Here is a 27,876-nt window from a genome sequence, read left to right as displayed (position 1 = left end):
CCGGGCGCGCGTCGCTTCCTGGCGGCCGCAGTGGTTCCGGGGCGTCGCTGCCTGGAGACGGCGGTGCTGCGCGGGGCCGCGCTCCGGGACGGGACGGTACGGCGGCAGCGGGGCGGGGGCCACGGAGCTCGGCGGGGGCCGTCCCTCCTCGGTGCCGGGCGGCGGCTCCCCACGGCTCCTGCGGCGGGCCGGGCCGCGGCTGCGGGCGCGCCGTCGCGGGAGCCCCGCTCGCCGGGGCCGGCTCTGCGGCGGGGGCCGAGCCCCGGGGCTGCGGCGCGCTGAGGCCCCCCGGGCAGGGCCTGCCGGGCCTGCCCGCCGCCGCCCCTCGCTGCGGCGGGGTCGGTGCTCCCCGTGGCGGCCGGTTCCCGCCCCGCGCCCCCGGAGCGGCTCTGAGCGGTGGCAGCCCGGAGCAGGGGCGCGTTTTTCCTGCCCAGGCCCCAGCCGAGCTGCAGGAAGCAAGCCGGATTCGTTTGATCCTTTTTTTACTCACCTCTATCCACTCGCTTTTGGATTTTGAAATTCACCTCCCAGTTTAGAAATACGTGCGGCACACTGGAAATTAGACTAAGCCTGCTTAATACCCCTGGAGTATTGGCTTAAGAGTCGGTCATTTTCTTGCCGGTTCATCCAGTCTGTGAACTGGGTGAAGTAATTTCTTATGTTCCTGAAGTGTTCTTCTGGGAACGCTGCTCTGCCTGAATTGCTCAAAATTTTCGCGTGGGTAGACGTGCTGGTTGAGGCACGTGTTTGCCAAAGAAGGTAATGAAAGCTCCACGCTGTCTGGGTTGAGCTGGGAGTTTCTCAGAACAGCGTGTGGAGCTTGGCCAGCTTTTCACACAGGAGCTGAGAATACTCTCGCTAGGACGCATGTACTCTTCCATTGCCAGCCAGACATAGGAAAAACATGTTAGACAAATTAAATTCTGTTCTCTGCAGTGAAGCTGTGTAAGTTTTCCATGTTAAAATTTTTTTATTTGATTGTCTTACGCTCCCTGTGGAGGTTATAAAGAGACTGGAGAAACCTGCGCATTCTCATCCTAGGAAGAGAACATCTGAGCTGTACTTGTGGCTTTCATACTGCTTCTAGCAGGGTAGTTTCTTCAGCAGGGAAACTCGGGGCTATAGAACATAATTATGTGCTTTTGTAAGTAATACATATGATTGCTAGCTCTTGGGATTGTTTGTCATGTGTAGTGCTTGATTCTTGACAGATTCCTGCTACGTTATGTCGGGAGACAGTGATTGCACCAGGACAAGCCCATCAGCAGGGTCTCTATCAGACAATGAGCTCTTGCCAGATCGTCCAAAATATGTTTGCTCGCTATCTCCTGATCTCATTACCAAAGCCCGGGAAGAACTGCAAGAGAAACCTGAATGGAGGCTTCGTGATGTGCAGGCGCTCCGAGATATGGTGTGCAAAGACTATCCTTCCCTGGGGACCTGCCTGGACGATGCTTTTTTGCTAAGGTTCCTCAGAGCCAGGAAATTTGATTATGATCGAGCACTTCAGCTTCTGGTGAACTACCACACCTGTAGGAGGAGTTGGCCCGAGGTCTTCAACAATTTGAAGCCGTCCGCAATAAAGCCTGTGCTAGAGTCTGGTTTTGTCACTGTGCTGCCTCGCTTGGACCCAGAGGGACGCCACGTTGTCTGCATCCGCCCAGGTATTAAAATGCATGAATGTCGTCTTTCTCCGCCTTTGAGGTGTGTCGGGGCCAAAATTTATTTCCTGCTCTCCTTTGAAAGCTGGTTACTTATGCAGAGTACATGGGTTCTTTTTGAAATTTGAAAAGCTAGCTCGTGAAGGGACACGTTTGTCATTAGCCGACGTTATACCAATTCCTTTTCTTTCTTTCCTGTTTTAGCAATTACTGCAGTTGAGTAAAAACCCAAATGCAGTGAGGTGGGTTGAGGAAATTGTTAGGCAATTCAAGAAAAATTAATATGTAGTAACTCAAGTTGAAACAGGTCTGCTGTCCTCTAGTCAGAAGCTTGTAATCCGCTTTGACAATAAGCGGAGAGGGGAGCCTCTGGCTTTGACTCCAGTGGAAACAGTTTTTAACGTGCTTTTGGTGCTGCCAGGCTTGCTGCAAATTTGTCTTCACTCATTTTCCTCTTTTCCATTTACCTGCTTTCTTTCTGAGCTGAAGCTGCTTCTGATCTCTGCTGGGTGGAGAACGGGGTTCTTAAAACCATAAGGAGTAATGACCCTTTGCTCCTTGAAGGAAACATGAGTTGCCGTTTATCTCTTGCTTAAGAAAGGCTGCTCTGAATTAGGACTGTGGCTATTAAAGACTGACTTTTAAGAAACTAGGAAAATCAGGTTTTGGAATGTGTATTGTTAGCTTATATTTACTTTCCGACTTACCATCCATGTCTTGTAACCTCAGACAGATGGACACCCAGTAATTATCCGATTACTGAGAACATTCGTGCCATATACTTAACGTTAGAAAAACTCATTCAGTCCGAAGAGACCCAGGTGAATGGAATTGTAATCCTGGCAGACTACAAAGGAGTCAGCTTATCTAAGGCGTCTCATTTTGGTCCTTTTGTAGCCAAAAAAGTGATTGGAATTCTTCAGGTAAGACCTGAACTGGTGGGAAAATAAGCTTGTGCATTGTAAATGACTGCTTCTGTGTCTAGAGTTCTTGACTATGTCACCAGAAACTTAAGCATCTTGGCTTTCACTAGGAGAGTTAAAATACATCTCTGCCCAACCAGTTTCTCAGATCCTTGCTAACATATCATTTGCTGTTTTTTGACTTCTACATCCCCCAAGTCTAAATTTGAGTTAGAAATGCAGACTTTGAGTTGGAACAGAAAAAAGTCTATCCTGCTAGCTACGTGATGAGGAAGAGAGCAGTGGATTACAGTTAAGGAGAAAGTGCGCTTTTGCCTGAATGATGACAAGTGATTCCTGTTATTTAAATGGTTCCTACCTAAAGATGTCTAAAACGCATCACTCCCCGATCGTTGGGTGAGTGCAAGTTCAAGTACTGCTGCAAAAATTTTGCAGAGATAACTTTTGAATAGGTGTGATTTGAGGAGAATTTCCATCTGGTCTCTGAGAAAGACAGGCTGCCTCAGCATTGAGGGGCGCAAGGAAGGCCAGCGAGAGACACTAAAAAGCATCTCAACAGTAGATGTTTGGAGGGAAAGTGATGGAGAACAAATTAGAGGAAGGGTATATGCACAAGTGGAGGTGTAACAAAACAGGAAGGTGAAAGGAGTGAGGAGTAACCTGGTCAAAGTGGCAGGAAGAACTGATGATTTTAGTTGTTGATCCACCATTCTAGCTGAAGGAGTGAGATGAGGAAAACTGCTCTTGAATGGGTTCTTTTTCTCATTACTTTTATTCTATTTTTATTCTAACCTGAGCTGGTTATGTTCTTTGTTGTATCTGTTGGGCTCATACAGAAAGATAGGGGGAATTGGGAGTTTATTGAGATGAGATTAGTGGGTTTATGAATAACTAAGAACTCATACTCCTTTAAATTATGATCTAAATGTTTTGTTAAACTGTCTGAAACTATATTTAATTTGCACAAATAAAGTGATGGGTGTCCTGCTATTATCAGTGGAGGCTATTAAAAGAACAAAAGAAGCTGAACCTGGGTGGAGGATGTAACATATTTATACACTACCCATACCTTTATCTCAGCCTAGCTGAGCTGCCTCTCCTGTAAAAAGGAGCCAAATCACTTACACTCATAAGGAGAAAAATACTGCTGCAGTGCATGCGTCTGCTCTTCAGTCTAAACATTGACTGGTTTTATTGTATACACGGAGCTGGTTATGGAGGAAAGAAGCTTCACTTAGGCATGTGGGACCTTAATTGCTGATTATGAGCTTTTGCTTTGGAAAAACGTTTCTGCAAATAAATCTTTTCAGTAGACATCCCCTACCTAACGTTTGTTTTAAACTGTCTTACGTAGAAGGCGCTGTGTGTGCTGTTGGCACCTGATCTGGTTGTCAGTCTTCTCTGACTGTATCAAAATGCAGGGAAGGGATCTGCTGTTGCAGAGCCTGTGTGTTTTCTGCAGGTAGCATGACAGAATAGCTGGAATGGCAGAGAAACAGTGCTATTAGATGTCCTCCTTGTATACAAGCATGTTTTAGAACAGCTCGGGCCTCAGATCCTGTACTTGGGAATGTCATTAGAACCAGCTGCTGGCTCTGAGGATGGTGCACCCGCTCCTCAGAAGCCAGGGTCGTTCACTTTGTAATGCTGCATCCTGATTACAGTTGGGAATACCAGGATAGCAACTGCCTAAGCAAGTGTTTCAGGGGACACGAATAGCAATGTAAGAAATGAAGACTTGGGGACAGCAGTATGTCTCCCAATCTAAGGTCACCATCTGTGTGCCAAGTTTTCTAGTCTCATTTTTACGCCCGCAGCTCTCCTCCTAAGGCCATTTCCTATCGCGAGGTGCACTTCTGTTGCTGTATCGGTTTATGTTGGCATCTCAGATGGAAGCTTGGGAGCCAGTGGGTTGTGCTGGCAGTCAGTCTCAGGAGAGTTTAAACAGAGAAAGATGGCAAACGTTTTTAAAACTGCACTATAAAAATCTTCTTTACCCTTCAGGATGGATTCCCCATTCGAATAAAAGCTGTTAACATCATAAATGAGCCTCGTATATTCAAAGGCATTTTTGCAATCATCAAGCCTTTTCTGAAGGAAAAGATAGCAAACCGGGTAAGGATTTGTGTCATTTTAACACTAATACTAATGTTAATGATAAGCTCCTCGCTTGGTACCTGCATGTAAAATTTGTTGAGAAAGCTCATGGCTGGAGAAAGCTTGGTGCCGTTTGCTTGATCTAACTGGCCCTTTTTGTGTTCTGGATATCTTTATTTTTAAAAATATGGCTGTTGAGGAAATTCCTCATGACAGAGAGAAGGCTTTGAGGGATTTAATATCGGCCTAACGTTAATATGGCCCTTCAGTACATAATGTTACATATTCAAGACGTTGTATTTCAATCTCTGGGGTTGGTTTTTCTGGCCAAGTAGCACTGTGTGTTTAAAAGGTGGTGTAACAGGAAATTGCTGTGTTGCCCTTTCCTTGCTTTTCTCCTTTACGTGAGTGTCCAGGGCACTAGCATTCTCACCATAGGACTGGCTGTACCTGCATAGGATGATGCCTTTCTCCACACAGTTAAGTGCTTCCAGTCCCATGAATGAACTGGATACAAGCTCAAGTCAAAGCTCTGCACAGAAGAGCAAATCTAGATTCTCTCTTCTGGGGATTTAAGCTGCACTGGAGTTGGAATGTCTCAAATCTTCCCTCACAGATGTGTCTAACTGCACCTGCCCAGTGTTGTATGCGGCCACTTGCAGTCATGCACAGAAAGGCATTGGTTTTAACATTTGCTCTTTAACTCAAAATAAGCTGTTTAGTTGACTCTTTCAGTAATATGCTGTAAAATGTTTGATGTGCACTATTACAGCTTTTGTTGGCTTTCTTCTTTAGTTTTTTCTTCATGGCTGTGATCTGAATTCCCTTCATCAAAACATTCCTCCAGTGATCCTTCCTGAAGAGTATGGTGGTACTTCAGGGAAGCTGGACATCTCAGCCTGGAATCAATTGCTTCTAGCCTCTGAAGAGGATTTTCTGCATGATTTCTCACAGCTGGTTCTCCCATGTGACAGCTCTCCCCATGACATGCTAGTGAGTGGGGATGCTGATGAAAAGCAATGTGATGATTCTCTGCGAGGCATGAAACCTCAACTCTATTACTGTTATTAATCAGCCAGTGAAGGGACGCTTCCCAGCACAGTTAAGACCTCTTGTACTCTGATGATAAGTGATGTTGTGAACTCTGCCTTACTCCTAAACCTGCAGTTTAGGAACAGACTGCTGAGGCACTTTACACTAGAACCAAAGGAAGCTGAAGAGGGCACAATGGGGGCAAGGCAGAGTTTGTGGAGGATAAAGGCAAAGAGCACATAGCTGCCAAGTTATCTAGAATATTTAGAGTTTGTTAACCTCTGTGTGAATGATGCCAACTGGCATATTCTTCCTAATGATAAGACAAAAGTATACTGCAGTAGGGTAAACTTGATAATGTCTCCACAACCATCTCCCCCCACCCCCAGGTGAAAAGTAACAACAATGATTTACTAGCTTGGTCATCTCTTCCCTTCTCTTCACCTTCTGAAAACACTGATAATCCAAGACAAGAAAACTACTTTTGCGCCCTGCAAAATGTAGTTCCGTCACTGGAGAGCACTTAAAGCAAAGTCTGTGCTCTATCACTTGGTCCAGATTGTGAGTTGGCTTTTCAGGAATATTTAAATGAATTTTTGGCTCATAAAAATGCAAAGTAAAACTTTCTTATCCATGGATGTCAGTATGGAGATTTTTCTACGAGCCTTTCTCACAGTAGGAAGAACTATACCTGGTGGACTAATTATTGCAACATTGATATCAAAACTTATTATAAACAGATGCAATCTCCATTTTCAGAAAAGAGTAAATTGTTCAGATCAGGTTCTGCAGCTTTTTGATTAGATTGTTTCAAATAACGAGGTTCAGGACCAAACGATAAAGAGCTATGTCAGTCACCTTCCCATGTTATCAGTTGCTCTTTCCTTTAGCTGGTTGTGATAAGGAACTCGGTAAGCAATTCATCAGTAGAATTTGTAAGGAGGCTTTGTAGCAGCTGCTGTATAATGTATAGAAGGCAATATTTCTTAAAAGAAAGCAAGGTGCTTCTTTAGCTGTGTTACTTTGGATGGAATTTGAATTCGAGTCTTTGTGAAACCAAATGCAGACAGGGTATTTGAAAGCACAGTCTTAGACTTCCAGGCGTTGTAGCATTTTGTTCGCTGTGCTTGTCTGCTCTTTTTGAAATGTTACAACTTTGGTTTCAGCTTTGTTGACCTCTTTTGTCTTTGGTTGTTTTGTTCCTGTATAGAGTTAACTTTAATCACCTCGCTAGTATTTACCCATAGCTTGTGGGCCTGTGCTTTTAGGTACTTGTCTAGAGCCAGAACCAAGACTACAGTGTCAAGTCAGGGTAAGATATCCTGTGTCTGAATAAGCTGTTCCCACTTCCCAAGTTCACTCTGTTTAATGGTCGTGAATTAGAAATTAACTCTCAGCACACTCTTTGCACATGGTTTTTCTGCACTAAACTAGTGCAGAGATGGGAAACCTCACTAGGAAAGAAGAAAAGCACACCCGACTATTTCAAGGTGAAATATTTCACTATTTGGTGAAAAAGAACAACCCTTCTAATTGGAAACCTTATCTCTAGAGCACTTTTTTTCTGGCTGAAATCTTTATTTTGTGCCAAGTATGATATAGGTACCAGTTATGTTTTGTAAACATAAAGCTATAACATCTTGAGGAGTTGAGACATTCATTTTTCAAAGTGCCAAACTACTTTGAATGTCTTTTTTTCTTCTCAGTCCCCCTACAGCATGGTTATGTTGCCAAAAAAAAAAAAAAACCCTCCACCACTGTAGTAATGACTTTCTGACCTGGCAGCAGACCTCATCCTGGAACAGGGGGATGGCAGATGCCAGGCTTGTCATCCAAGCATTATACAAGGAGACCAGGTTTTGAAAAGGAAGAAAGCATGAAGCTTTTTCCTGAATGGCAGTTCATAGTTTTAATGGGAGCGAAGAACTCATCACTTCAACTGTTTTAGAACATAGGTAGGAAGAAAGAAATCTTCCCCACTTCAGGTCTGATTTTTCCTACCTTTATAATTCAAGTATTACTCTTCTTTGACAGCTATTACCTTAAGTGCAGGGGAAAAAAAAAACACATATCACTTTTTGATGCTTAGGATAAAAGCAGGAATGCACTGCTAGCTGCTGCTTCCTCATTTCTGACCAGAATCTGCTGCATGTTTTGCTGAGATTAATTCAGTTCTTTGTGCCATCTAGCAAGACATTAGCACAAAGCACCAGGACTTAAACAGTCTGGGTAGGAACTTATCTTTCTTAACTGCCAGGCAATAGATATCGATGTTTATATTGCTTGAGTGACTATTAATTCCAGCCACCATGTACAATTAGAAAACAAAAGTAGGATGGAACATTTTTCTGAGAGGTGAAGATGTGACTGGCATTTGATAGTCCTTCATTAATTTTGTTAAAGGGTTTGAAGTGGTGGTATTTTGACAGCTCACCTACAAGTACAGCTACTTTGACCCCCTTAGGGTAATGACTGGAGAAGGAAGTTGAATATTCAATTTAGTATCTTTAACAAAAGAAACCCCCAGGTGTTTAGCAGGAGGCTGCACCTGAGGAACATCTACAGAAACTAGGCCTCCAGGCCTTTTTTCAGGCTTTTATGTTCTTTCATGCCTGAAATGATAGGCAGACTAGATCTGTCTACCCTACCTTCTCTCCTGCTCACGGAGAAACTAAATCACTTGCTTTATTCTTAAACAGGATGAACGTATGTTATTCAAGCTGAAAATAGCCTGTGTTACCTCCAGAACAGCTTGTTCCTAAAGCTAGATGCTTTAGAGTTGATATCAGGATGCTGGAACTAAGCCAGGTTTACCTGTGTCAAGCATTTTCTTCTAGGTTTGGCCTTTTTGGCTTTAGAACTTAAATAGACAAAGCAGCATCTTCATTCAGCTGTATCTCTAACCCTTTCTAGGTTTGTAACAGCACAGTTCTGTCTTACATGCACCTGACTACTGAGTTGAAAGTGCTCTTTGAGCACTTACTAGCAAAGAAATCAGTTTTGTCCCAAAATTTCTCATGTCAGCATTTGGAAAATAAACACTTGGTTTAGGTAGAGGCTCCTCATCTGCAGGTTAAGAGTAGATAGGAAAAGCTATTTAACTCCCAGCTCTTCTTCCACAGCACTAAAACTGATATGATCTTTTTTTTCTACTTGAAGAAACTTTAACTGTTTCCAGAGGTTCTAAGCTTTGCCTAGTACCTAAGCCATTCCTGCCAAATTCAACACACAATAAGGGAAGGTACTCAAACTGCATTGGGCAGCCATGGCTTTTGGCATTACATGGGATAAAATTTAGCTGCATATTGTAAATAAAAGTACTTGAATTTATACTCTTATAAATGGGTGTTACAAACCCTGAGGTATTCTCAGGAAAGTGGGTGATGTGTTTGTTGTTTTTTTTTTTAATCTCATTTTGGCATGAGTTAATTATAGTGTTGTTCAAGCTAATACTTTTGCCTTCTGTTGTATGTGGGCCTAAAGGTGTTGGGTTAAGTGTACATCTTATTTTGACAAAATTTATTTTTATATTGCATTTTATAAAATAGAGTGGTCAAAATGTGTAATTTTATGCTGCATGACTGAGTAATTAAAAATGCTATTGTAACAGCTGCTATTTTGATACTTTAAATATGTTCACTTTGTGTCATCTTGTTGTATTTTATTGTAAGAGTGGATAGCAGCATGTAGTTAGTGCCACACTAAACCCAGTTGCAGCCAAGTATGATGGCCACAGCCTTATAGAAGTTGTTTTCTACTACAGTACTAAATTTTACTTCCTGAACAACATCAAGAAATTGGATTCAACATTCAGAGTCTCATGGAAGATGCAGTTTGTTTCCAAAGAAATACAGTACTGACACTATGACTGAGTAGTTGCTGCGTGGAGAAAACATCCAGTCATGTCACCTTGCCCCTGTAGAGGCTTTTAGCATTTTAATCATGATTTGTCATATCTTGCATGTGGAGAATAACTGCCCTAGTCCTTAACACCTCTCAAAAGAGCTGAGACAGCTTCAGTAGTTAGTCTGTTTTATTCAAATGAGTTTACAGTGCAAATGCTTTAGTGCCAATAATGATCACTTCATATGCATTACCTCTTACAAGCATACCAGACAAGTGAAAATTAATGAGGAGCTCTGTTTTTCCATCATAATCATGAAGTTGTTTAAGCTAGTCATACACTTACCACTTAATATTTGGCAGACATACTAAAAAAGAAGTTACCATAGATGTTGTATCTCTGAAAGGGCAAGTTTGTTCTTAAAAACATAAGAGTTAACATCTTTTCAACCTTAAAGTTGTGCTCTTCTGGTGAGAAATAACAAAAAAAACTAAAAAAAAAAACTTAATTCTTTTAACTGTAAGACAGGAACATAAGTCTCATTGAAATAAGCCTTTGCAGTGGAATGTAGAAGTTATGCAATATGGCTTACAATTCCAGGAACTGAAGCATTAGTACAGCAGTGCATTATGCTGAATATAACTTGTTCTTTAAAATATATTACTTCATATTTAGCTAAATGTTACTTCTATTCAATATTAAGGTTGGGGCTATTGGACAGTACAGAGTAGAGGGATGTGCTATGACAGCACAATTATAGTGAATTTAAAAAAATAAAATAACCATGGCTGAAGGTTAACATAAAGATAATTGATCATAATTTTCATCCTGCATCAAGCATTGTGCAATTCATTAACTTTCTAACCACCTGCATGTTAATATGACTATAAGACAAGACAGTATTTGCCTTAATAACTAAAGCAATACATGAACATTTTGGCTTTCAGCAAGAAGTTCCCCACTTTTGTGCGCTCAGAGAGATGCAGCCATTTAACTGAAGTCCCGATTAGTAAGGATAAGAGGAGCCACTAAGGTCCAAAGATAGAGAAGGAGACACACCCAGCTGGAGGTTATCTTCACCCACACGGCTGGCCACTTACTTGTCATTGTTTTAAAATCTGCATCAGGGCTAGAAAGTAAAGAAATCAATTACTACATGTTTGAGACACCTTCCACTCTTCTTTGCTACTGCTCAAACCAATCTGAAATTGGGAGAATCATTTGGGACGCTTCAGTAGCTTTGTGGGAGCACGGTGAGACAACTAAACCAACCACTGCCCATGGCTTCACTGTAGACCTCTTGCTCTTGCCACCCAGTTTTCAGAACAGACCAGCTTGTATATGTTGATGTACTACTCTTATTGCAAGGTTTGCTTTAAGCTATGCAATATTTTAGATTCCCGATAGCAAATATGCTCACAGAGCAGCAGCTATTCATACAAGAGCCCAATGCCCTAATCCTGGGGAAAGCTAGTATAAGCTGCAGCTGCAGAACATACATCCAAGTGCTCCCAATAGATCTAGCCAAATATAGCTCTGTTTGTTTAAGAATCATATATGGCTGTCCCTGCACATCCTTCCAGTCCTAGGGTGAAAAGCCAGTAATGTTAGGCTAGACTCTCATAAGCTTCCCAGGCCACCTCAGGCCAATTTCACATACATCCTTCCTCTTGCCTGCATAGCTGGAGGATGGTAATCAAACTTTCTGTTCTCTTCTGTCCTTGCAGCTGTGAAGCAATCTGCCAGGACTGCAGCTGTTGATTTTGCTGTTTTGTATAGGGTGTTTTTTTTAAAGTCTGAATTCAGCAACACAAAATAGCCACAGTTCTAATGCAGCTGTCATAGGAACCTGAAACAGCTTGGCGTGAATGGACTATAGAGCAGGAATCACCTAGCCACCTAGAAATACTGGCTAGCACATACAGGCTATCACTTTCTGTCTTGTTCTTACCTGTACCAGTTTGTGAGCGTCATCATAATGTAAAGAGAGGCAAGAAAGAGCATGAAGTGAAAGAAGGCATAGCTGTACTGAACTCCCTCCTTCTCATTATCCATGACACGGCGCACTTCTCCGTCCTCTGCAGCCCCGCTGCCTGTTCCCACGGTCTCCTCCAGAATGGCACTGTCACTCCCAGACAGCGTAAGCTTGTTCACCTGGCTGTTACTTGAAGAGCGGATGCTGCAGCACAGCCCAAAGAGAAGCATGATTAAAAACCTCACTTTTTAAAAGTTAGCCCTATGTTTGCTAATAAAGCAGGCAACAGATCACATGAATGTCTGGGACTAGCAAATAACGTTTTTTTAAAATCCATCTGGAAACATAAGAAAGCTCCTTGAAAAGATCTGTTTTCATCTGAGCATTCTTTAATCTAATTAAGCAGTGTTCCCAGTCCAAGCCTTGTAACACATTTTGTTTTCTTTGAATCAGGCTAGTAAAGCCTTTTATTAGGTGGTCTCAGACCCAAACCAAATATAACTAAGTTGCACGTCAGTAAACGCAGTTACATTTTGCCCTGGACCCAGATTCAAGTGAAAAAAGCAGAAAAATCCCAATTTTTTTTTTTAATCATTTGTAAGCAATACAGATCCTACCTGGAATACAAGAGGCAAAGGACAAAGATAACTAAACCAACAATACTCTGTGCATCCCACCACTGTAAGGACTTGGGTGGAGCTGGAGTAGCAGGTAGGACAGTGGTATTCACTGGAACAACTGTGGGTATAGCTATCTGTGTAATGATGTTCAGCAAACTTGGGTTACAGTTTCGTTCTGAAAGGAATTTAGAGGCAGATTAAGAGATGAGCTTTGACAGCACGTAGCTAAGAAAAGATGACAGATAACTTGCAATGTATCATTTGCTTTAACTGCTGATCTCTTTAATTCTCCAGAGGCAGCACTGGTATGGAATATTTTTCATTTGTGTGAGTTAGGCAACGGTGTACTACAAAACCAATCAGAATACCTTGACGCTATTTCCTTTCCCCTCACTAATAGCCCCAGCTTAGTTCTGGAAAGAAGCAATTCAATGGTTTTAGTAGAATCAGCTTTACTCTTTCTCACTAGATGTTATCTAACCAGATGATCAGCAATGCCCAACACAGTGATCTGTAATAACGATATGCCCCATCAACGGCTTCTACTTTCACACCAAAACGTTACTCAAGACAACCAGTGGCTTACCAGGCTCATTAGACATGGCTGACCAAGTGAGATACATGGTGTAGAGAGTGATAACAGAGGACTGGAGGAGGCCAGAACGAGGCTGATGTTCCTGTCCAAAGAAAGACAGAACCACCCAAGGTCAAAAGGGCAAGTTTTACCTACAGTTGGACTTAATCCCCATTGCTACGGATTTAACGATTATTAACACGGAAGAAAAACTTTGTTTTTTAGAAATGCACTGGGCTTTGATTTATGTTTAAAAGACATGTAGAAACCCCTTAGAGTGATACAGTTTATACAAGTAACTCAAATATGAAAAGATTAAAGAATGAATTAAAGATGAAAATTGAGTTTTTTTGTGCTTCAGACCCAGTTCTTACAGCGTTAATCCCAACTTGCTTAATGGTTTCGTAGATATGAATCTAGCACATGATTTATCTGAGAAATATCCAGTTCAAAATCAAGGAACATGCAAGCTTCCTATTGATTTTAAACACTTTTATCCATATTTTGGAAGCCACAGTATTAGGCCAATAACTTCCCAGCTTGTTTTGCTCTTTCCTAAGGGTTCTCTCTGTCCCGCGAGAACCTCAACTACTACAGCTATGCCAGCAGTGCCCTCCATGGAAACAACGCTCAGCACTCAAAACGACGTTAGCCAAAAAAAGCCCATGTACAGGAAATACATCACTACATAGCGCACTGGTTTCAGAGCAAGATATTTTTAAATGTTCTTGGCTAGCATAGCTATGACAACCAAACTTTAAAGTTCTTATGTCTGGCTGAATCGGTACAACCACGTGACATCCCTGCTTTGCATTTCTGAAGAAAATAAAATAATACCTGAACTTTTGGAAGGATAGAAACAATGGAGACAGCAATGCACAGGATCATATTAATGCTTATGAAGAACTTGTTCTCAGTGCAGTCCTCAGGTTTCGTGTAGAAAACATAGAAAAGCACAACAAAAACCAGTGACAAGGCGTAGAACAAGCTTGTACAGGACAGCAGAGCTGGAGGGGGAAAAAAAAACCCATTACAATCAGGGTTTAGTTTGGCAATACAATACATCTAAGGTGATCTAATGGTTAACTACCACCCTAAAGGGACAGTTCTCCCTTCCTCACTTGGAAGTCTGGTTCAGAAAGCTGGACTGGCAGAATGTGTTATGAGGCTAATTTCCTGTTCTGGCTCATCAGGTACGCTAGCTCAGAGGAAAGACAACTATTGGCAACAGAGGAATAGGACTTGTGTTTCAGCTGCAGCTTAATTGGTTTAACTATTGTCAAGCCACACAGTGTCAAAAACGAGTGCTTTTTGCACACTTTAATGGGATATTTACAAGCCCTGAATTTCCCCTTCTATGCTACAGGCCATCTATTTTCATTTCCATTCTGCTGTATTCTTTATAAGAAACCACAACATGCTGACGCAGTATTCCAAGCCAGGAACAAAGAACCACAAAAATTGGTACTTTGTATTTGCAATGGTCAGCTGCAAGCTGAGGCAGGCTTGCCACTGTTGTACAGCCACCATCACCGACGTAAATAACTCCCTGAGGTATGGTAGGTGGCAAAGCAGAGTTAGAACTTTAGAGCGCTAGGCTACTAGTTCTGCACTCCCACTGCAGGTATGCAAACTGGACAAGAAAGTTGAGCGCTGCTTATTATGACTACCAGATCTGCCAGGCATAAGTCTAGAATATTTTGCATTTTATTTACTGAGAACAGGGCAATACTGCAGCTATTAATTCCAAATACTTACTCAAGGAGGCTGTACAGTGTAATTCTAGGATATGTTTGCAAACTAGTAAGTGACATTAGGCAGAGTACTGGCCAGCAGAAACAAATCCTTTCCAGTTTCAGATTCCTACCTGCATACCAACATTTAGAATTTCCCTCCTCCATTCTCTCAACCCAGCTCTCATTCCAGGAGTGAGCAAAGTCCACAAGAAGCACTAACTGGATAAGAATGAAGCAGAAGGCTCCACAAACACCAATAGCAAACCAGGCTAGAAAAGAGAGCAAGAAAAACAGGGTTAACTTTCACCATGCACACGCTACCTTGGAAAGAATTAGCTCCTAATTATACTGCAGAGGAACAATGAAAAAACTGAAGCTATATTTAGAAATGCAGATGCTATTATTCACTTTGGCCTCCATCCTACAGAAGCACGCAAGGAATCTCAGCTTAAGGGGGCAGCCTATGCCAGTCAACCTGAGCATGAGAACGTGTAGCGCAACATGTTTTCAGAATGAATTCAAGACATCTTTGCGTACCTAAGCACCATCACGCCGCATTTCTTTGAGAATCAACACAATTCTCTAGACTCTTTGAGAATGAACAAGATTTTCTAGCTAGACAGTAAAAGTTTCTTGCATAAATTTGTCAGGGACTTTGGGAAGTATTCAGCACTTGTCCCAGACAGTGTGCTGAGAAGCCTCTAATCTAAACAGTGACAGAACATTCAATCCACCAGTGGTTGTGTCATGGAGTACTCAATTGTTAATACACAGCACGTATGCACTTGAAAATATATTGCTTAACCCCATTACTTCAGTTGGTCATCAAAATATTTGGTGACCCAAGATACTGTAAAGAAATAGGACAGACTCAGAGTCTCCTACAAGACAACTTTCGCTATCACAACTATAGCCTGGTAAGTCTGCGAGAAGTTTTGAGTTTATTAAACAGCATTCTACGATTATGTATTAACTGTACCTCTTGTGAAAGGCCCTTCAGGAATGTAAAAAGCTCCAACCATGATACCCACAATGGCAGCTATTTTGAAGAACCAGAACCTTTAACAGAAGAAATTTGAAAACGTTGGTCTTACTCTGAACGCAATAGCCACGTTTCACATGACCTGTAAGTACCTTGCTTTACATAGACAGGCATAAAACAAAAAGTTGTATTCAGTGGGATTACAGGTAAAAGCGCTCACCAAACTGAGGGGAGGCATGGTCAATACTTTGGAGAAATGGGCTGACAGAAACCTCATGAAGTTCAAAAAAGAAAAAAGCACAGTCCTGCACCTGGGACAGAATAACCCCATGCAACAGGACAGGCTGCGGTCGACTGGCTAGAAAGCCACTTTGCAAAAAGAGCGGATTGTGCTGGACAACAAGCTGAACATGAGTCATAGCACATCCTTGCAGCAAGCACAGCTAACTCGGCAATGTTCAGCCTGGAGAAGAGAAGGGAGATCTAATTGCTGTCTTCCACTACTTAATAGGATGGTATAGAGAAGACAAAAACAGACTCTTGCTGGAGGTGCACAGTTAAAGGACTAGAGGTAACAGACAAGTTGGAAAAAGAGAATTTACAATTACATATTGGGAAAAATTGAAAGGGGTTGCCAGAGAGGCTGTGGAATCCCCATCCTTGGAGATGCTCTAAACTTTACTGGACAAGACCCTGAGCAACCTGCTCCACATTGGCCCCACTCCGACCAGGTGGATGGATCAGATGATCTCCAAACGTCCCTTCTGACCTAAATTATTCCATGGTAATTTAGTAATCTGACCCCAAACCAACCCAGTTAAATCAGCGGGTAGTTTCTGCTGGATAACCGAGTCAGATGGGCTCAGCGAATGGCCCAATGAGTGCTAGTCAGCATAAGGCAGAGGATAAAATAACCAAACACCTAGCGTCTCTGTGGAATCAGAAAGGGGTAACAAGAGCTCTCCTTGCTTTTGGTTACCCAATTTCAGAGTATTAGCAATGATGTCTAGCTTCATTTTATCAGTACATTGAACACGTAACATGAGTAGAAAGTCTTTTATGAGACTGAAGCATTAGTCTGCATTTAATTCAAAAGAAACTTAAGACTATCAACGTACGCGTAAGCGATTTGCTGCTGTATTCTGCAAGGAAGCTTAAGAGAGGAGAAAGAGAGGAAACAAGTTAGAAGACAAGACAGCTAGCTTACAAACATACCCATTGTGCACTGAGGCTCTTGGATCATTACTTGTTTTCACTTCTATCATGAGCAGAGAGAAGAGAAAGAAAAACACTGCCATGGCAAAGCTGATTCGATAGACAGCTCTGTATCCAACAAACACATCACAGCTGACAAAGCCATTCATATGCGGTATCCGAGTATGAAGCCCCTCATCACAAAATCCAGGCACCTGAGTAAAGACACATTTAGTCGTGAAATAACTTCTGCATTTGCAATTACGTTTTTCAAGCACTCAAACAGCTAAGCTTCTCTGCCAGCTCCCTTCTCGGAGAACTGCTAACATAAGGCTTTGCGCTCAGCCAGCCAGCAGAGACCTTCTTATCATCTTCCTTTTCCCATATCATCACTAAAAACATTCGGGAAGATTAAGGTATCAAAGCTGCAGGCCTACGATAATGACTGGCATTTTCCTGGTCTGGTCTGGTCAAGTTTCAGAGACCAGGCATGTACTTAAAAACACACACTCATTGTTTCAGCTAGAAGCCATTCAGTACGTGTTGTCTCTTAACTCGGGGTCATTCCCATCTCAGAGAGCACTAACTGGGTGTTTGCGTCTCTTGTGTAAACCATTCCAAGCACAAAGAATCAGTAGTCACCAGCACAAGCCACGGTTTGGCAAACAGTTTGAAAGAGGTTTTCCCCTCCATACCTTTTTCAACTGCTCTTCCATCCCCGGCGCCAGCATAATGCAGGCAACAACCGTGCTGAGGAGGAGGAGGAAGGCATAGATGAGGCGCGTCACGGTGGAATTCTTGCTGTTGGGACAACATCGGCACAGCAAACAGGAGGCTCCGCTGCACAGACAGGGGATCTGAAGGACAGACACAGCAATAGCGAGGGCATCTCCCCGCGAGCTGCCGCCGGGGGAAAACCCACCTCCCGGACGAGCTCTCTCTGGAGACGGGTCCGCTGCTCGGTCACTACGGACCGCACAGAGAACCGGATCGATCTGGGCTCGGGGCCGGCGGCGGTCGGGCATCACCGGGCTCACCGGCCGGGGGGCCTCGCCGGGAGCCGCCGTCTCCCAGGGGACGGGCGGATCGGTCCAAACCCGCCGCCCCGCTCCCGCCCTGAGCGGCGAAACCGCCCCGCGGGGCCCCGGCGCCCACCAGGACCGCGCCGGGCCGGGCCGGGCCCCGCCTCAGCCGCCCGCCGCGGGGAGGCCGCCGTCAGCGCGGCCCCGGGGTGTGTGTTGGGGGGAGGGGGAGAGCACTCACCCAGCTGGCCAGCGAGCAGACCCCCAGCGCCGCCCCCATGATGGCGCCGCCGCCGCCGCTCCCGGTACCGGCCGCCGCGCCGCCCCGCTCCCGCCGCTTCCTGCTTCCGCCCCGCGGCGTCACGCGACCGCCGGACCGCGCCGCCGCTCATTGGCTGACCCCGCCATGCCGGCGCCCTCGGGGGGCGGCTGCCCGCCAATGAGAAGGCGGAACGGAACGTCGAGTGGGTGGGGAGATGGGAAGCAACAGCGATGCGGATTGGTACTTCCGAACTGTCCTCCCGCTTTCTCCGAGGCGGTGAGGTCACAGAAGAGGGGACGCTGATTGGTTAAAATGGCCAAGGAACGGGCCGTCCCACCAGCGGGACCACCAATGAGTAAGGCTCCTCCGTAAGCAGCACGGTGATTGGCCAAGCGTCCAGCCATTCAATACCCCCCGCTCCGGGAAGCGGCGGGGGCGCTCTCGCGCGCCGCGGTTGCCATGGCAGCGCGCGGGCCCGGCGCCCCGGCCGGCGCCATGGCGCCCCCCGCCCGCCGGCTGCCGCCTTGCCCGGCGCTTCTGCCCCGGTTCGTGTTACGCTCGCTTCCTGTCGTGCAGGCTGCCGGCTAGCAAAGCTGGAGGCTTGCTCCCCTGGGATGGAAGTAAGACGGGGGAAAGGAGCCGCGTGAGAAGTGACGCTGTTTGGCCTGTGCGCGGAAGGCAGAGGCCTCCCCGGCGGTGGCGGAGGAAGCGCCGAGCGGCCGCGGCGGGCCGGGAGCGGGTTAGGCGGCCGCGGGGGCTCTCAGGACGCGACCAGCGGCCGTGGGAAGGCGACAAAGAGTTAGAGGCTGTACTGCGGCTAGGGCAATGCGAGCCGGTCTGCGGCAGACCCTTTCCCCCACACGGTCCGCTCGGAAAAGACGGCTTCCACCACAGAAGGGGACAAGTAATCAGAGTGGCGGCTTTACTGCTCCCTCAAAGCGCCAAGAAATGACAAAGAACATCTAATAAATCAGCCGCTTATTTTCCACCAGCAGCGTTAATACTCAAGAGTATATGAAGACTATGTTAACAGTATCTCTCTTTTAATCAGCATCCTTCATGAAAATATACATGCTTCTTTCACACCATAAATCATTGAAACTGTGCTTCCTTCAGATGAGACATGAGCCTTTGCCTTATTGTTAACGCATTTTTCTTATCCTTTTGTGTGCACCAGCTGGATCTGTAAGCAGGCTTTTGCCAGATCCCTGCCACTCCACTCTTCATGCACGTGAGCGTATGCAAAATAAAGGCAGAGTCCCAAATTCTGTGTTCCCTCCCCAGTAATCTTGGGTTAATTGTTTCATAAGTATATTACTAATACAGTGATGAAACTCAGCTAAACCCTGAGTCTAATAATGTTTCCTTCACAGGAAATTTATGAGACTAATACGTTTGTTAGGGACTCTGAGATCCTCCACTGGATTATGCTAGGGAAGGACAAAGGATTCACGTACGAAGCTTTTTCCTTCCACTGTCCAAGGGATTTCCAAGTGCTCATTTTACTTCCCAACATCAAAGTCCTCTGATTCTGCATAGCATCATCTCAAACCACACGTGTTTAACAGGAGATGATAAGGATGAAGTCAGCCTAGTTATTGTCAGCTGTGGGAACGAGACAGGACGTGGCAGGAGGTTATCCTAATTTGTACAAAAATACCCTGCTCTGGTATGTTAATCAGTTTTGACAGCAGAATAAAATGGTGCATCCCATACGCATCCTATATGTTAGTTGTTTGAAGGGCCTAAAATAAAGACCTTGGAATTAGGTAACAGTTAAAGGAAACGTGTCAGATATAGTCATCTGAAAGTAGTTCTCTGCAGTTCTTTGTGCTATTGAGCTAATAAAAAATGTCACTCGAGCTTGTGCGTTAGTGCTATTTTTGTTAGTCTCAAAGGTCTTCCTTCCATAATAACAAAAATGTAGAACTTTCTCTCATGTTCCCGGGAGTATGTGAGGGTCTGTGGTCTGCATGGGCTGTATTTTTAGAAGTGACAGATCCCACATATGGGTTATAATTGAATAATCCTTTGACCTTCCAGAATCTTTCTGCCAGCTGCAAGGGAAGTGCAAATTGGAATGCCTGGGTCAAATCAAGTGTAAAAATTTAAAAATAGTAGGTAATCTGTGTTTCTCCAATGATGCTGCTCCGACTTGTATATAGATCTCAACATTTTACCGTGCTTTGGCCTGCATAAATTTCAGAATGTGGAGGCAATGGCATCAACCTTTTAATATACCCCTCCTAATTATTGGACTTTTGTTCTGTGAAGTGTTTAGCTTTCAGCGCTACTCATGACTATCCTTTGATTGGATCTCCAGAGCATGAAGAATTACAGAGTTTTCTTTGGGGAGAACTGTTGTTCCAGCTGCTTAGTTCAGGCTGTGGGTTAAGCTATATTCAAGAATCCAGATCTTAAACCATGCTTTGAAAATAGCCCTCAAAGTCCTCCGTCTCTGGGAAAGTCAGTCATGAAATAATGGTCCAAATTCTGCTATGTCTGAAACCGCTAGTGGGTTGAATTAGTCTTTAAATGGATACCCTTGATAGTTTCTACACAATCATGATGTTCCAGCAGCGTAAAAAGTCCTCACAAGTACAAATATAATTAAGTTTATGGATCTCCCAAATCACTTTCACTGGGGTATGATCTAATGCTGTAGGTACAGGTATTTGTACACCAGTAATATTCAAAGGTCAACATGTGCTGTTTGTTGTGATCCCCAGAGAAGCACAAGAAATCAGGGCATGTTCCACCTCGTTCTTCTCTGCTTAGAGGCTTACTTTAGACTGTCAAGCCCCTGCAACTTGAAATCAGCATAGTCTGCACTCTCAAGCCCATCTCTCAAGTCTCCAAATATGCAAGCTTCTTTGCTTTTCAGTCCTTCGCTCACGATTTTATAAGTTTCATCTTCTTTGACTGCGTGCATTATGACTGCGTTAACACCTGCCTCTGCACTTCTTAGACTATTTTCCTACCATGTCATAGATACGTGAGTCATCTTATTTGTGATCTGCTGAGCTGAGTTAGAGTCATAGTAGCGTTGTGCTCTTCAAGACCATTACTAATGCTGCTAAAGCTTGCATAATATATTCTTCTATGTCTAAATCCCTAAGAGATTGAGTAACTATTTTCTTTTTCACCCCAAATGACTATGCAACTGTGTGAGTCACTGCTGTTATAACAGAGGAGTTGTAATCCTTGTGTCTTTCCAGTTCTGAATGGCCAGAATATTCTTTCATAGGACACCTTTGTTCAGTCTTCTCCAAGTCCTTATTTGTCACCAGAGACATTTTCATTGACTTCAATTCACGTTAGACCATGTGCTTTGATCGGGAAGCTGCTTTAGGTCAGGTAATTGGTAAAACAGATGGAGAGAAAAATAATATTTATCCAATATCCTGGAATTCTGTTACCAAGCTGTTTCTTCCCATTATTAATGGAAGCATTAGTGAAACTTAAACACATTGAAAAGTATTTAAAATAACATAAAAAGAAGCTCATTAAAAAAATTAAGACCAGAGATACACTAGAGGGAATATTTTGTACAAAAGCTCTGCAGTGACATCTGCGAATGAACCGTGAAAGGGACTAGCAACAGATGGTTAGTAAAAAGGAGGAGGGAGTGAAAGGTGTCCTTTTGTAACAGGTGAACATGATATCCCTGCAAATACCATGGGGTGCTCAGACAGGGCCCTTTGAGGGACCGGATCTTACATGGAAAGGGCATTGTGGGTCTTGCAAACACGCTAGTACATGTCGGAGGCACCTTCGGCCTCCTCTGACAGGAGCTGGTAGTAACTGCCCGAGGAGGACCCTTGCAGCAGGAGGAATTGCTGGAGCTTGGCGAATTCCCCCATGCTTGTCGGTGAGATTACGTTGGTGCGGAGCCAGGTATCACCCCCTGTGCCACCTGGCAATGCTAATCCAGGCTACTTTTTGATGCCAGAGCATCTCCACAGCACTATGCAGGGCATCAAAGTGCCCCACTTTTACGCAGTCACTTCAAAAGTGGGTGGCCACAAAGCAAATCAGTGTTCAATCTAAGCATCACCCAAACGCACTTGCAAAAAATGATTCTCATTATTTTGTTCTCATCTGATACAGAATTTGTTATAAAAAACATATTTTCCCCTCCCTCTATCTGCGACCCCATATCTCCCGTGAGAGCCTGCACTAAATCCAGCTGGCCTGCCTTATTGTATCCTTGCAGCAGAACGGACCCTATTGAAACGATAGTAGGAGTAATAGTCAGGGATTTCTGGATTTAATCCTGCCTCTTCCAAGGACGAGTTGTGTGGCTTTAGTTGAGCCAGTATGTTAAGTGAGAAAATTAGCATATACCAGAGAGTCATGGCAGGCTCAGTTAGTTCATCTTTCCACGCAGAGTGGGAAACACAGATTGCTAAACAGCTGTTCACCAGTCTATTACTTAGAGACGTATCCTTACTATTATGGGTGACTTCACAGCTGGATGGAGATGTAGCAGTGGCAGCAAGCATGCAGGACTGAGACCTTTTATTTAAAACTTAACCAGAGCCCATCCTCAGCTGGGTCTAAACTGACATAATTATCAGAGCTTTGCTCGTTTAAAATCAGATGAGCGCCTGGCCCACCGTTTTGTAATAGTATAAAAGCAATGCAGGATCATATTAGGCACGATCATTTCTTTCAGTTGGAGATTTTTTTGCCCTCATTTTCCGTCGTCCTCCACACTGGTGCTTCTTCTTTCCGAGAAGATGTTCTGCATCTAGTGAAATAGTTTTTCTCACAAATCTTTTCAATCATGTAAATCCTCCTGGCATACCAGCTGACGTTTCAGATGCTGCATTTTTGTACTTGTGCCAGGAAGCATTTAATGTGTTACAGTTGCTTATGTTGTTGTTGTATTTTTTAAAAAAAGAAAAAGGGAAAACAGTTCCTTCCTCTTGTGTTTCCAGCAGAGAGACCGTTTCTCCTCGAGGAAGGAGTTCACACGATCATATAGATGCGTCAGATAAATCCCTTCCCACGTTTGATATTTGCTAAGTTGAATGAGTGTTATTCCAAAGCTGGTAGCTGGAATGCTTGTGTGATTTAACTTTTCTGAAGCTTTTTTCTTCTGCTCACTAGCTTTAAAGAAATGAGTTTAAAAATGAAATCCTTTCAACTTAGAAAGATTCATTAACTGCACATTCTTGACCACATTATCTACACAAGCATTTCTCCCTGCTTGTTTGTTTAAAGCTGGCCAGGAGTCAGGCTCTAAGTTCCAGAAATACTTTTAAGATAACAAAAATGGGCATCCAGATTGAAAGGGACTCTGTACTGAGAAACTCAGAAATACTCCTGGGGGGGTGGCTGTGCTGTTAACTCTTTTCTGGTTGTATTGAATCTCCATGGTATTGGAGAGTGAGTCATGGCATTCTACTTTATATGAATGTTTTTCCCATCCTAGATGATTTTAAAAAAAATACCCTAGGGGAGTCTAATAATACCATACCGAGCTCTGATTGCATCATGGCTTTCAATAAGGTTGTTGCTTGAGAGAGACTAAATCAAGCAAATTCACAGGGACAGTATTGGGCAAGAACTGTGACAAGGCTCACGTGCACTAGCCTCATTTTAGAGGGGAAGGAAGAGTGAAAAGTGAGAGTTGAGTGCTGGTTTGTCACGAGATCTTACAAACTGGTTTCCTGCTACAGAACACATTTAGGAGCACTGAGCCTTTACTAAAAATTCACACATTAAAAAATTTAAAACATATGGGGAGGGTGTCACATTTTTTCAAAAGCTGTTAAAAGAGTTCATTGAAAACACAAATAGGGCACATTTCCAAGCTTGGCCTCTGTAGACATTTCAGTGTCTGTAGCAAAGTATTTGTCCCCTAACGTAAATAATAACTCCATTCCAAATTTTCTGTCCTTTTGAAATACTGGAAAAGGTGTTTAGTCAGACTCTAAAAGAGGGCTTACAATTCTTAATTAAAAATGCATTTTAGTATAACTGTATTTGTTACTAAGTTGTTAAGGGCTGATGCAAAACCCTCACAGGCCAGTAATGCAGTTCTCATGGATATTTTCTTTCCAACGCTTTTCTTTCCAAGCTTATGTTTAGCATTAGTCCTCAGATAATTTTGTGCGGCAGTCATTAAAGCAAAATAGAAATGGACATGCGGGTGTTAGTGGGTATTTCAGAAGTTTTCACTGTACTATGAGCCATTTCTAGGGTGAAAAACAGTCTTTGCAGGAATACAGAACCTTTGGCAAGATGCAACAGCATAAACGTGATGTCTCTTTTCACTTCACTGCTGGGATGGTTTCATCTCACTGACCTGAAGCCACCTTAAAGGTAAGTTTCTAATCTACATTAGTTTATCGAGCTTTCTCTTTAATCAGTGAAGATGGACAGACAGGATGAGTTGCTTGCTGATATCTGATCTGCCTTCGGATAGAATGAATTACCACTCCAGTGCTCCTGGCCTCTATTTACTGTCATGGGAACTTTGATGTCTTATTTTTAGGTGGGTCTTTGTGGTTTTAGAATGAAATCTGGTTGTAGCAGGATACCAATTTCAGTAGAAGATAACAATGCGCAAAACCTGACACATCTGGGTCAACAATGACTGTGCTGGGCAGTCGTAATCTCTGTTCAATTATCTGTCAGTAGGGGCTAAAATTTACTTACCCTTTTAACCTTCAATCCTGATAATGTTAAAATGTTGCCTAACAGAATAGCCCTTATTTACACTTAATAAAAGTGATACCATGATGCATTCCTCATGGGGTAGATGTACTGTCACATCTTGGCAACTGTGACAAAAGGAATTATTCTGCCTGGCTTACAGTCTTGTCTTCAGGGTAAAAAAAATAATGAGGAGGCTGTAATTACCCAGCTTGGAACTAAATGGACTCAACTGAAAATGCTGAATGATGAAAGACGACGCCTAACAGCTTCCCAAACTTGGCTTGTTTGGGTCCCATCATTGACAGTGGCAATGTCAGCATCAGGGCCTGGCTCTTGCTGTGCTATGTCCCTACCAGGAGGCATAGTTAAATTGTTTCGACTGTGGCGGTGTCCCACTTGGAAGTAGTGGTGAACAAGTAGTGGTGAGCATACCGTAAGGCCTGCCTAAATGACCTGCTTACATGAGGAAGTCAGTATGCAGCAAATTAAGATGAGATTTGCAGCACACAAGTCACTCGACATTAACTCCTGGGGTAAAGATTCCTAATGTATAGTAGTTTACTCCAGCTTAGAAATGGAGTAAGCTCTTTGGTTTGCGTGAGCTTTCTCTGTGCAGTGTAATTACTAGTTAGAGCACTATATACCTCCCATTCAGCCCAGAGGCACCAGGTTCTCCATGTAGCGGGGCTCCAGGCTGAACCGTCCTTGTTCAGTAAACACTCGTTCCCAGGGCAAGCAGGACCCCTTTCAACAGGCAACATGTCAGTATCAAGTCTGTGAGGTTTCTCTTAGTTTTGTGTCTTAAATTTCTCAAATAAACCAGTCGATTTAATGAGTCTTTTTTTCCTCCCTGCGAATGAAGACGGGAAAAGGGGTCTGTTGTTCCTTTAATTCTGGTTCTCTGTTTCACGCGATTATTAGCCAGCAAGGTGACAGCTAGCAGAGCAATCCCTGTGGGCGCCCTTGCGTGCTGGGACTTGCTTCCCAGATTGGTTTAGATACTGAAAAGCGGGTGACCTTCTGCGTTCAGAAGAAAAGTAGCGGGTTTGGTGGCGCTGTTGGAGAGAGCTGGGGATGAACTTCCCATAGCAATGAAAAGGCTTAAAGGAACGTTTCTAGGTGCCCAACTAGCTCCATTCTAGTTCAGCTCATCATTTAAGAGAGCTGAGATATAACAGTTTTGTTAATGATATGGTACAGCGCCTCGTGACTTGGATAAATAATAACTAAAAAAGCATCTAAGTCAAAATACGTAGGATTTTTCCTCCTGGTTATTCTGTGTGAGCCCTCGTTTCTGCAGGGAAGCCCAGTGCTGTTGCGAAGCGCACACCTCTTGTCCGAACACTGAGATGGCGTTCCTTGCTGGTTGCCATAGCGACAGAGCGAGCTGAGGGCCTTTTCGGGTAGTAATTTTGCGGTACAAGACCAGTGAGGTACACCATCCCTTAGCTTAACAGCTCACTCAGTTAGTCAGCTTTTCAGGTTCCAGCAACTATGTCCGGCTTGAGAAGGGCAGCTTGCAAAGCAGCCATCGATATAGTTGGCCCTTTTGCAGCTGTTTAGCTTGTTGTACAGCTTGCTCCCTTGAACATGCTTTAGCAGGATGGCCAACTATCGTCCACATGAAAATAAGGATATGACAGTAGGACTGATGGCTTGCAACATATACGGCAGATCACACAGAGTATTGTGGTGAGAGCACAGGGCTGTATCCAATGCCTCTGTGAAATGCTCCCAGCTTACTTGGCAAATCTTGTTTTTATTTCACATACACTGTTAACACAAACAGAATATTTTGTTCCCCAGCCAGAACACGGAGTCCTTCCTATGAACTGCGCTGAACTCCCACTGATTTCAGACCACGCTCCGGAGGCACACTGCACCTCACCAATCTTCGTCTTTATGGCCTTGGAAACAGTTGGAAGAGATAAGCTGCAGTGCGTCTAAGGGCATGGGATGGCACAGGATGTAGGAATTGCCTTATTGAGCTTATCCTGTCTGCTACAGTGGCCAGCTGCTTCATGAGAAGGCAGAGCATCATCTAGTTACATATGCATCCCTTAATGAGCCGATATGGAAAGCAGAGAATCATGCCAGGAGGTTAAGCTGAATTTTTTCCTGACCTTAGGTAGAGAGTGAGTATATATGTTGAAGCTTGAAGTCCTCTGACAGTCCTCTGACTCACAGCAGAGGATTAATTGCCTGAGTTTGATCTGTCACCAGCACAGCCCAGAAGCACCCCAGTCAGAGTCCATGGAGTCAAATCATGTGAAAACCCATTGAGCTGGGAGCACAAGTCAGGACCAAAACATTTCCAGGGCTTCTGCACATCTGCAACAGGAATCCTCGTTTGGCTGCCAAACGCTGGGGAAAAAATCCTAACTGTTGGCTGGGTGGCTGCGGCATAGATTATAAAGCTGACAGAGACGACTAATTTCTTCTCATTTATTAGCATTCCCCTTTGCTCTCCAGAAAGGAGAAGTAGGCTTGCCAGCCTAGGCTGCTACTTAATGTCTTCTAACATCCCGTTTAACAGAAACAGAGAGAGAAAAAGATGAAATGCCCGTGCGTGGACCTTTGAGGAACTCCTGCTTCTCGTTTGGTAAGACCTGAACAGTCAGTCGCACGCAGCCCTCTTGAACAACTCTGAGTAACGGAAGTAATACGTCTGCTGTAGTACCTTCTCAGCCTGACACTCGTTTTAGCTCTTTTTCTATGTCAACCCCTTCTTGGCAAGTAGAAGTCATCAGGAATGAACTTGTCTGTCTAATTAATACTTGCATGTCTCCTCTTCTCCAATTATGTCCCTGAACTGAGATGTTGATATTCATCTTGTGTCACAACAAGAAAGCTTTTGCCAGTGGGATGATTTTCTGATGAAGCATGTGCTGGATGTGTGACCTTTGTGGGTTTATACTGAAGAAGCTTCTGGATCCCTTTAGACAAACAAATCCCTTAACAAGCAGGATTTATGCTTATTTTGCATTCTTTATGCTGCTAACCGGCTGCCACACTTACTCCTATCAGCAGCAGGTAAAGTACTTCTTCTATAGCGTGTGTAAGGTAGTTTGTAACAGGCGTTGGGATACTTCTGGGTAAAACATGGCATAAGATAGTGCTGTCATTGAATGGTGATTCTGGCTTACCGTGAGATCTGAATTTGAGACCTGCTTGTCTCAAATAAAGAAAATAAGTTTGGGCTGAGACGCCAAATAGCTATCTAGCTGGGACAAGCCTTTTAGACGCATTGAACTCCACAGGCAGGGAAGATAAGATTCCCTGGGA

General features: G+C 43.8%; 2 protein-coding genes across 4 annotated transcripts; one reads left to right on the top strand and one right to left on the bottom strand.

Annotated features, from left to right (window-relative positions):
* The first annotated feature begins 61 nt into the window (after window positions 1-61).
* On the top strand, window positions 62-9,327 carry TTPAL (alpha tocopherol transfer protein like). Of its 3 annotated transcripts, none has more exons than XM_068913088.1 (5): window positions 62-96; window positions 1,212-1,664; window positions 2,391-2,584; window positions 4,589-4,699; window positions 5,477-9,327. In XM_068913088.1, the coding sequence occupies exons 2-5, from the start codon at window positions 1,226-1,228 to the stop codon at window positions 5,750-5,752; spliced, it is 1,020 nt and encodes a 339-aa protein (XP_068769189.1). In that variant the 5' UTR covers window positions 62-96; window positions 1,212-1,225; the 3' UTR covers window positions 5,753-9,327. The 3 variants fall into 3 exon arrangements, with proteins under 3 accessions (XP_068769189.1, XP_009669401.1, XP_068769188.1); XM_009671106.2 differs by lacking the exon at window positions 62-96 and adding an exon at window positions 632-759; XM_068913087.1 differs by lacking the exon at window positions 62-96 and adding an exon at window positions 808-945.
* A 401-nt stretch (window positions 9,328-9,728) lies between these two features.
* On the bottom strand, window positions 9,729-18,053 carry SERINC3 (serine incorporator 3). The gene is made up of 10 exons (XM_068913084.1): window positions 17,902-18,053; window positions 17,334-17,495; window positions 16,660-16,853; window positions 15,442-15,521; window positions 14,594-14,731; window positions 13,564-13,733; window positions 12,739-12,829; window positions 12,150-12,327; window positions 11,509-11,736; window positions 9,729-10,686 (listed from the first exon to the last, which is right to left on the bottom strand). The coding sequence occupies exons 1-10, from the start codon at window positions 17,938-17,940 to the stop codon at window positions 10,548-10,550; spliced, it is 1,419 nt and encodes a 472-aa protein (XP_068769185.1). The 5' UTR covers window positions 17,941-18,053; the 3' UTR covers window positions 9,729-10,547.
* Window positions 18,054-27,876: the final 9,823 nt, after the last annotated feature.

Source organism: Struthio camelus, chromosome 18 (genome assembly GCF_040807025.1).
Source record: "Struthio camelus isolate bStrCam1 chromosome 18, bStrCam1.hap1, whole genome shotgun sequence".
NCBI classification, from domain to species: domain Eukaryota; kingdom Metazoa; phylum Chordata; class Aves; order Struthioniformes; family Struthionidae; genus Struthio; species Struthio camelus.
Note: the sequence above shows the minus strand (reverse complement) of the source record. Positions and strands in the feature narration are given on the sequence as shown.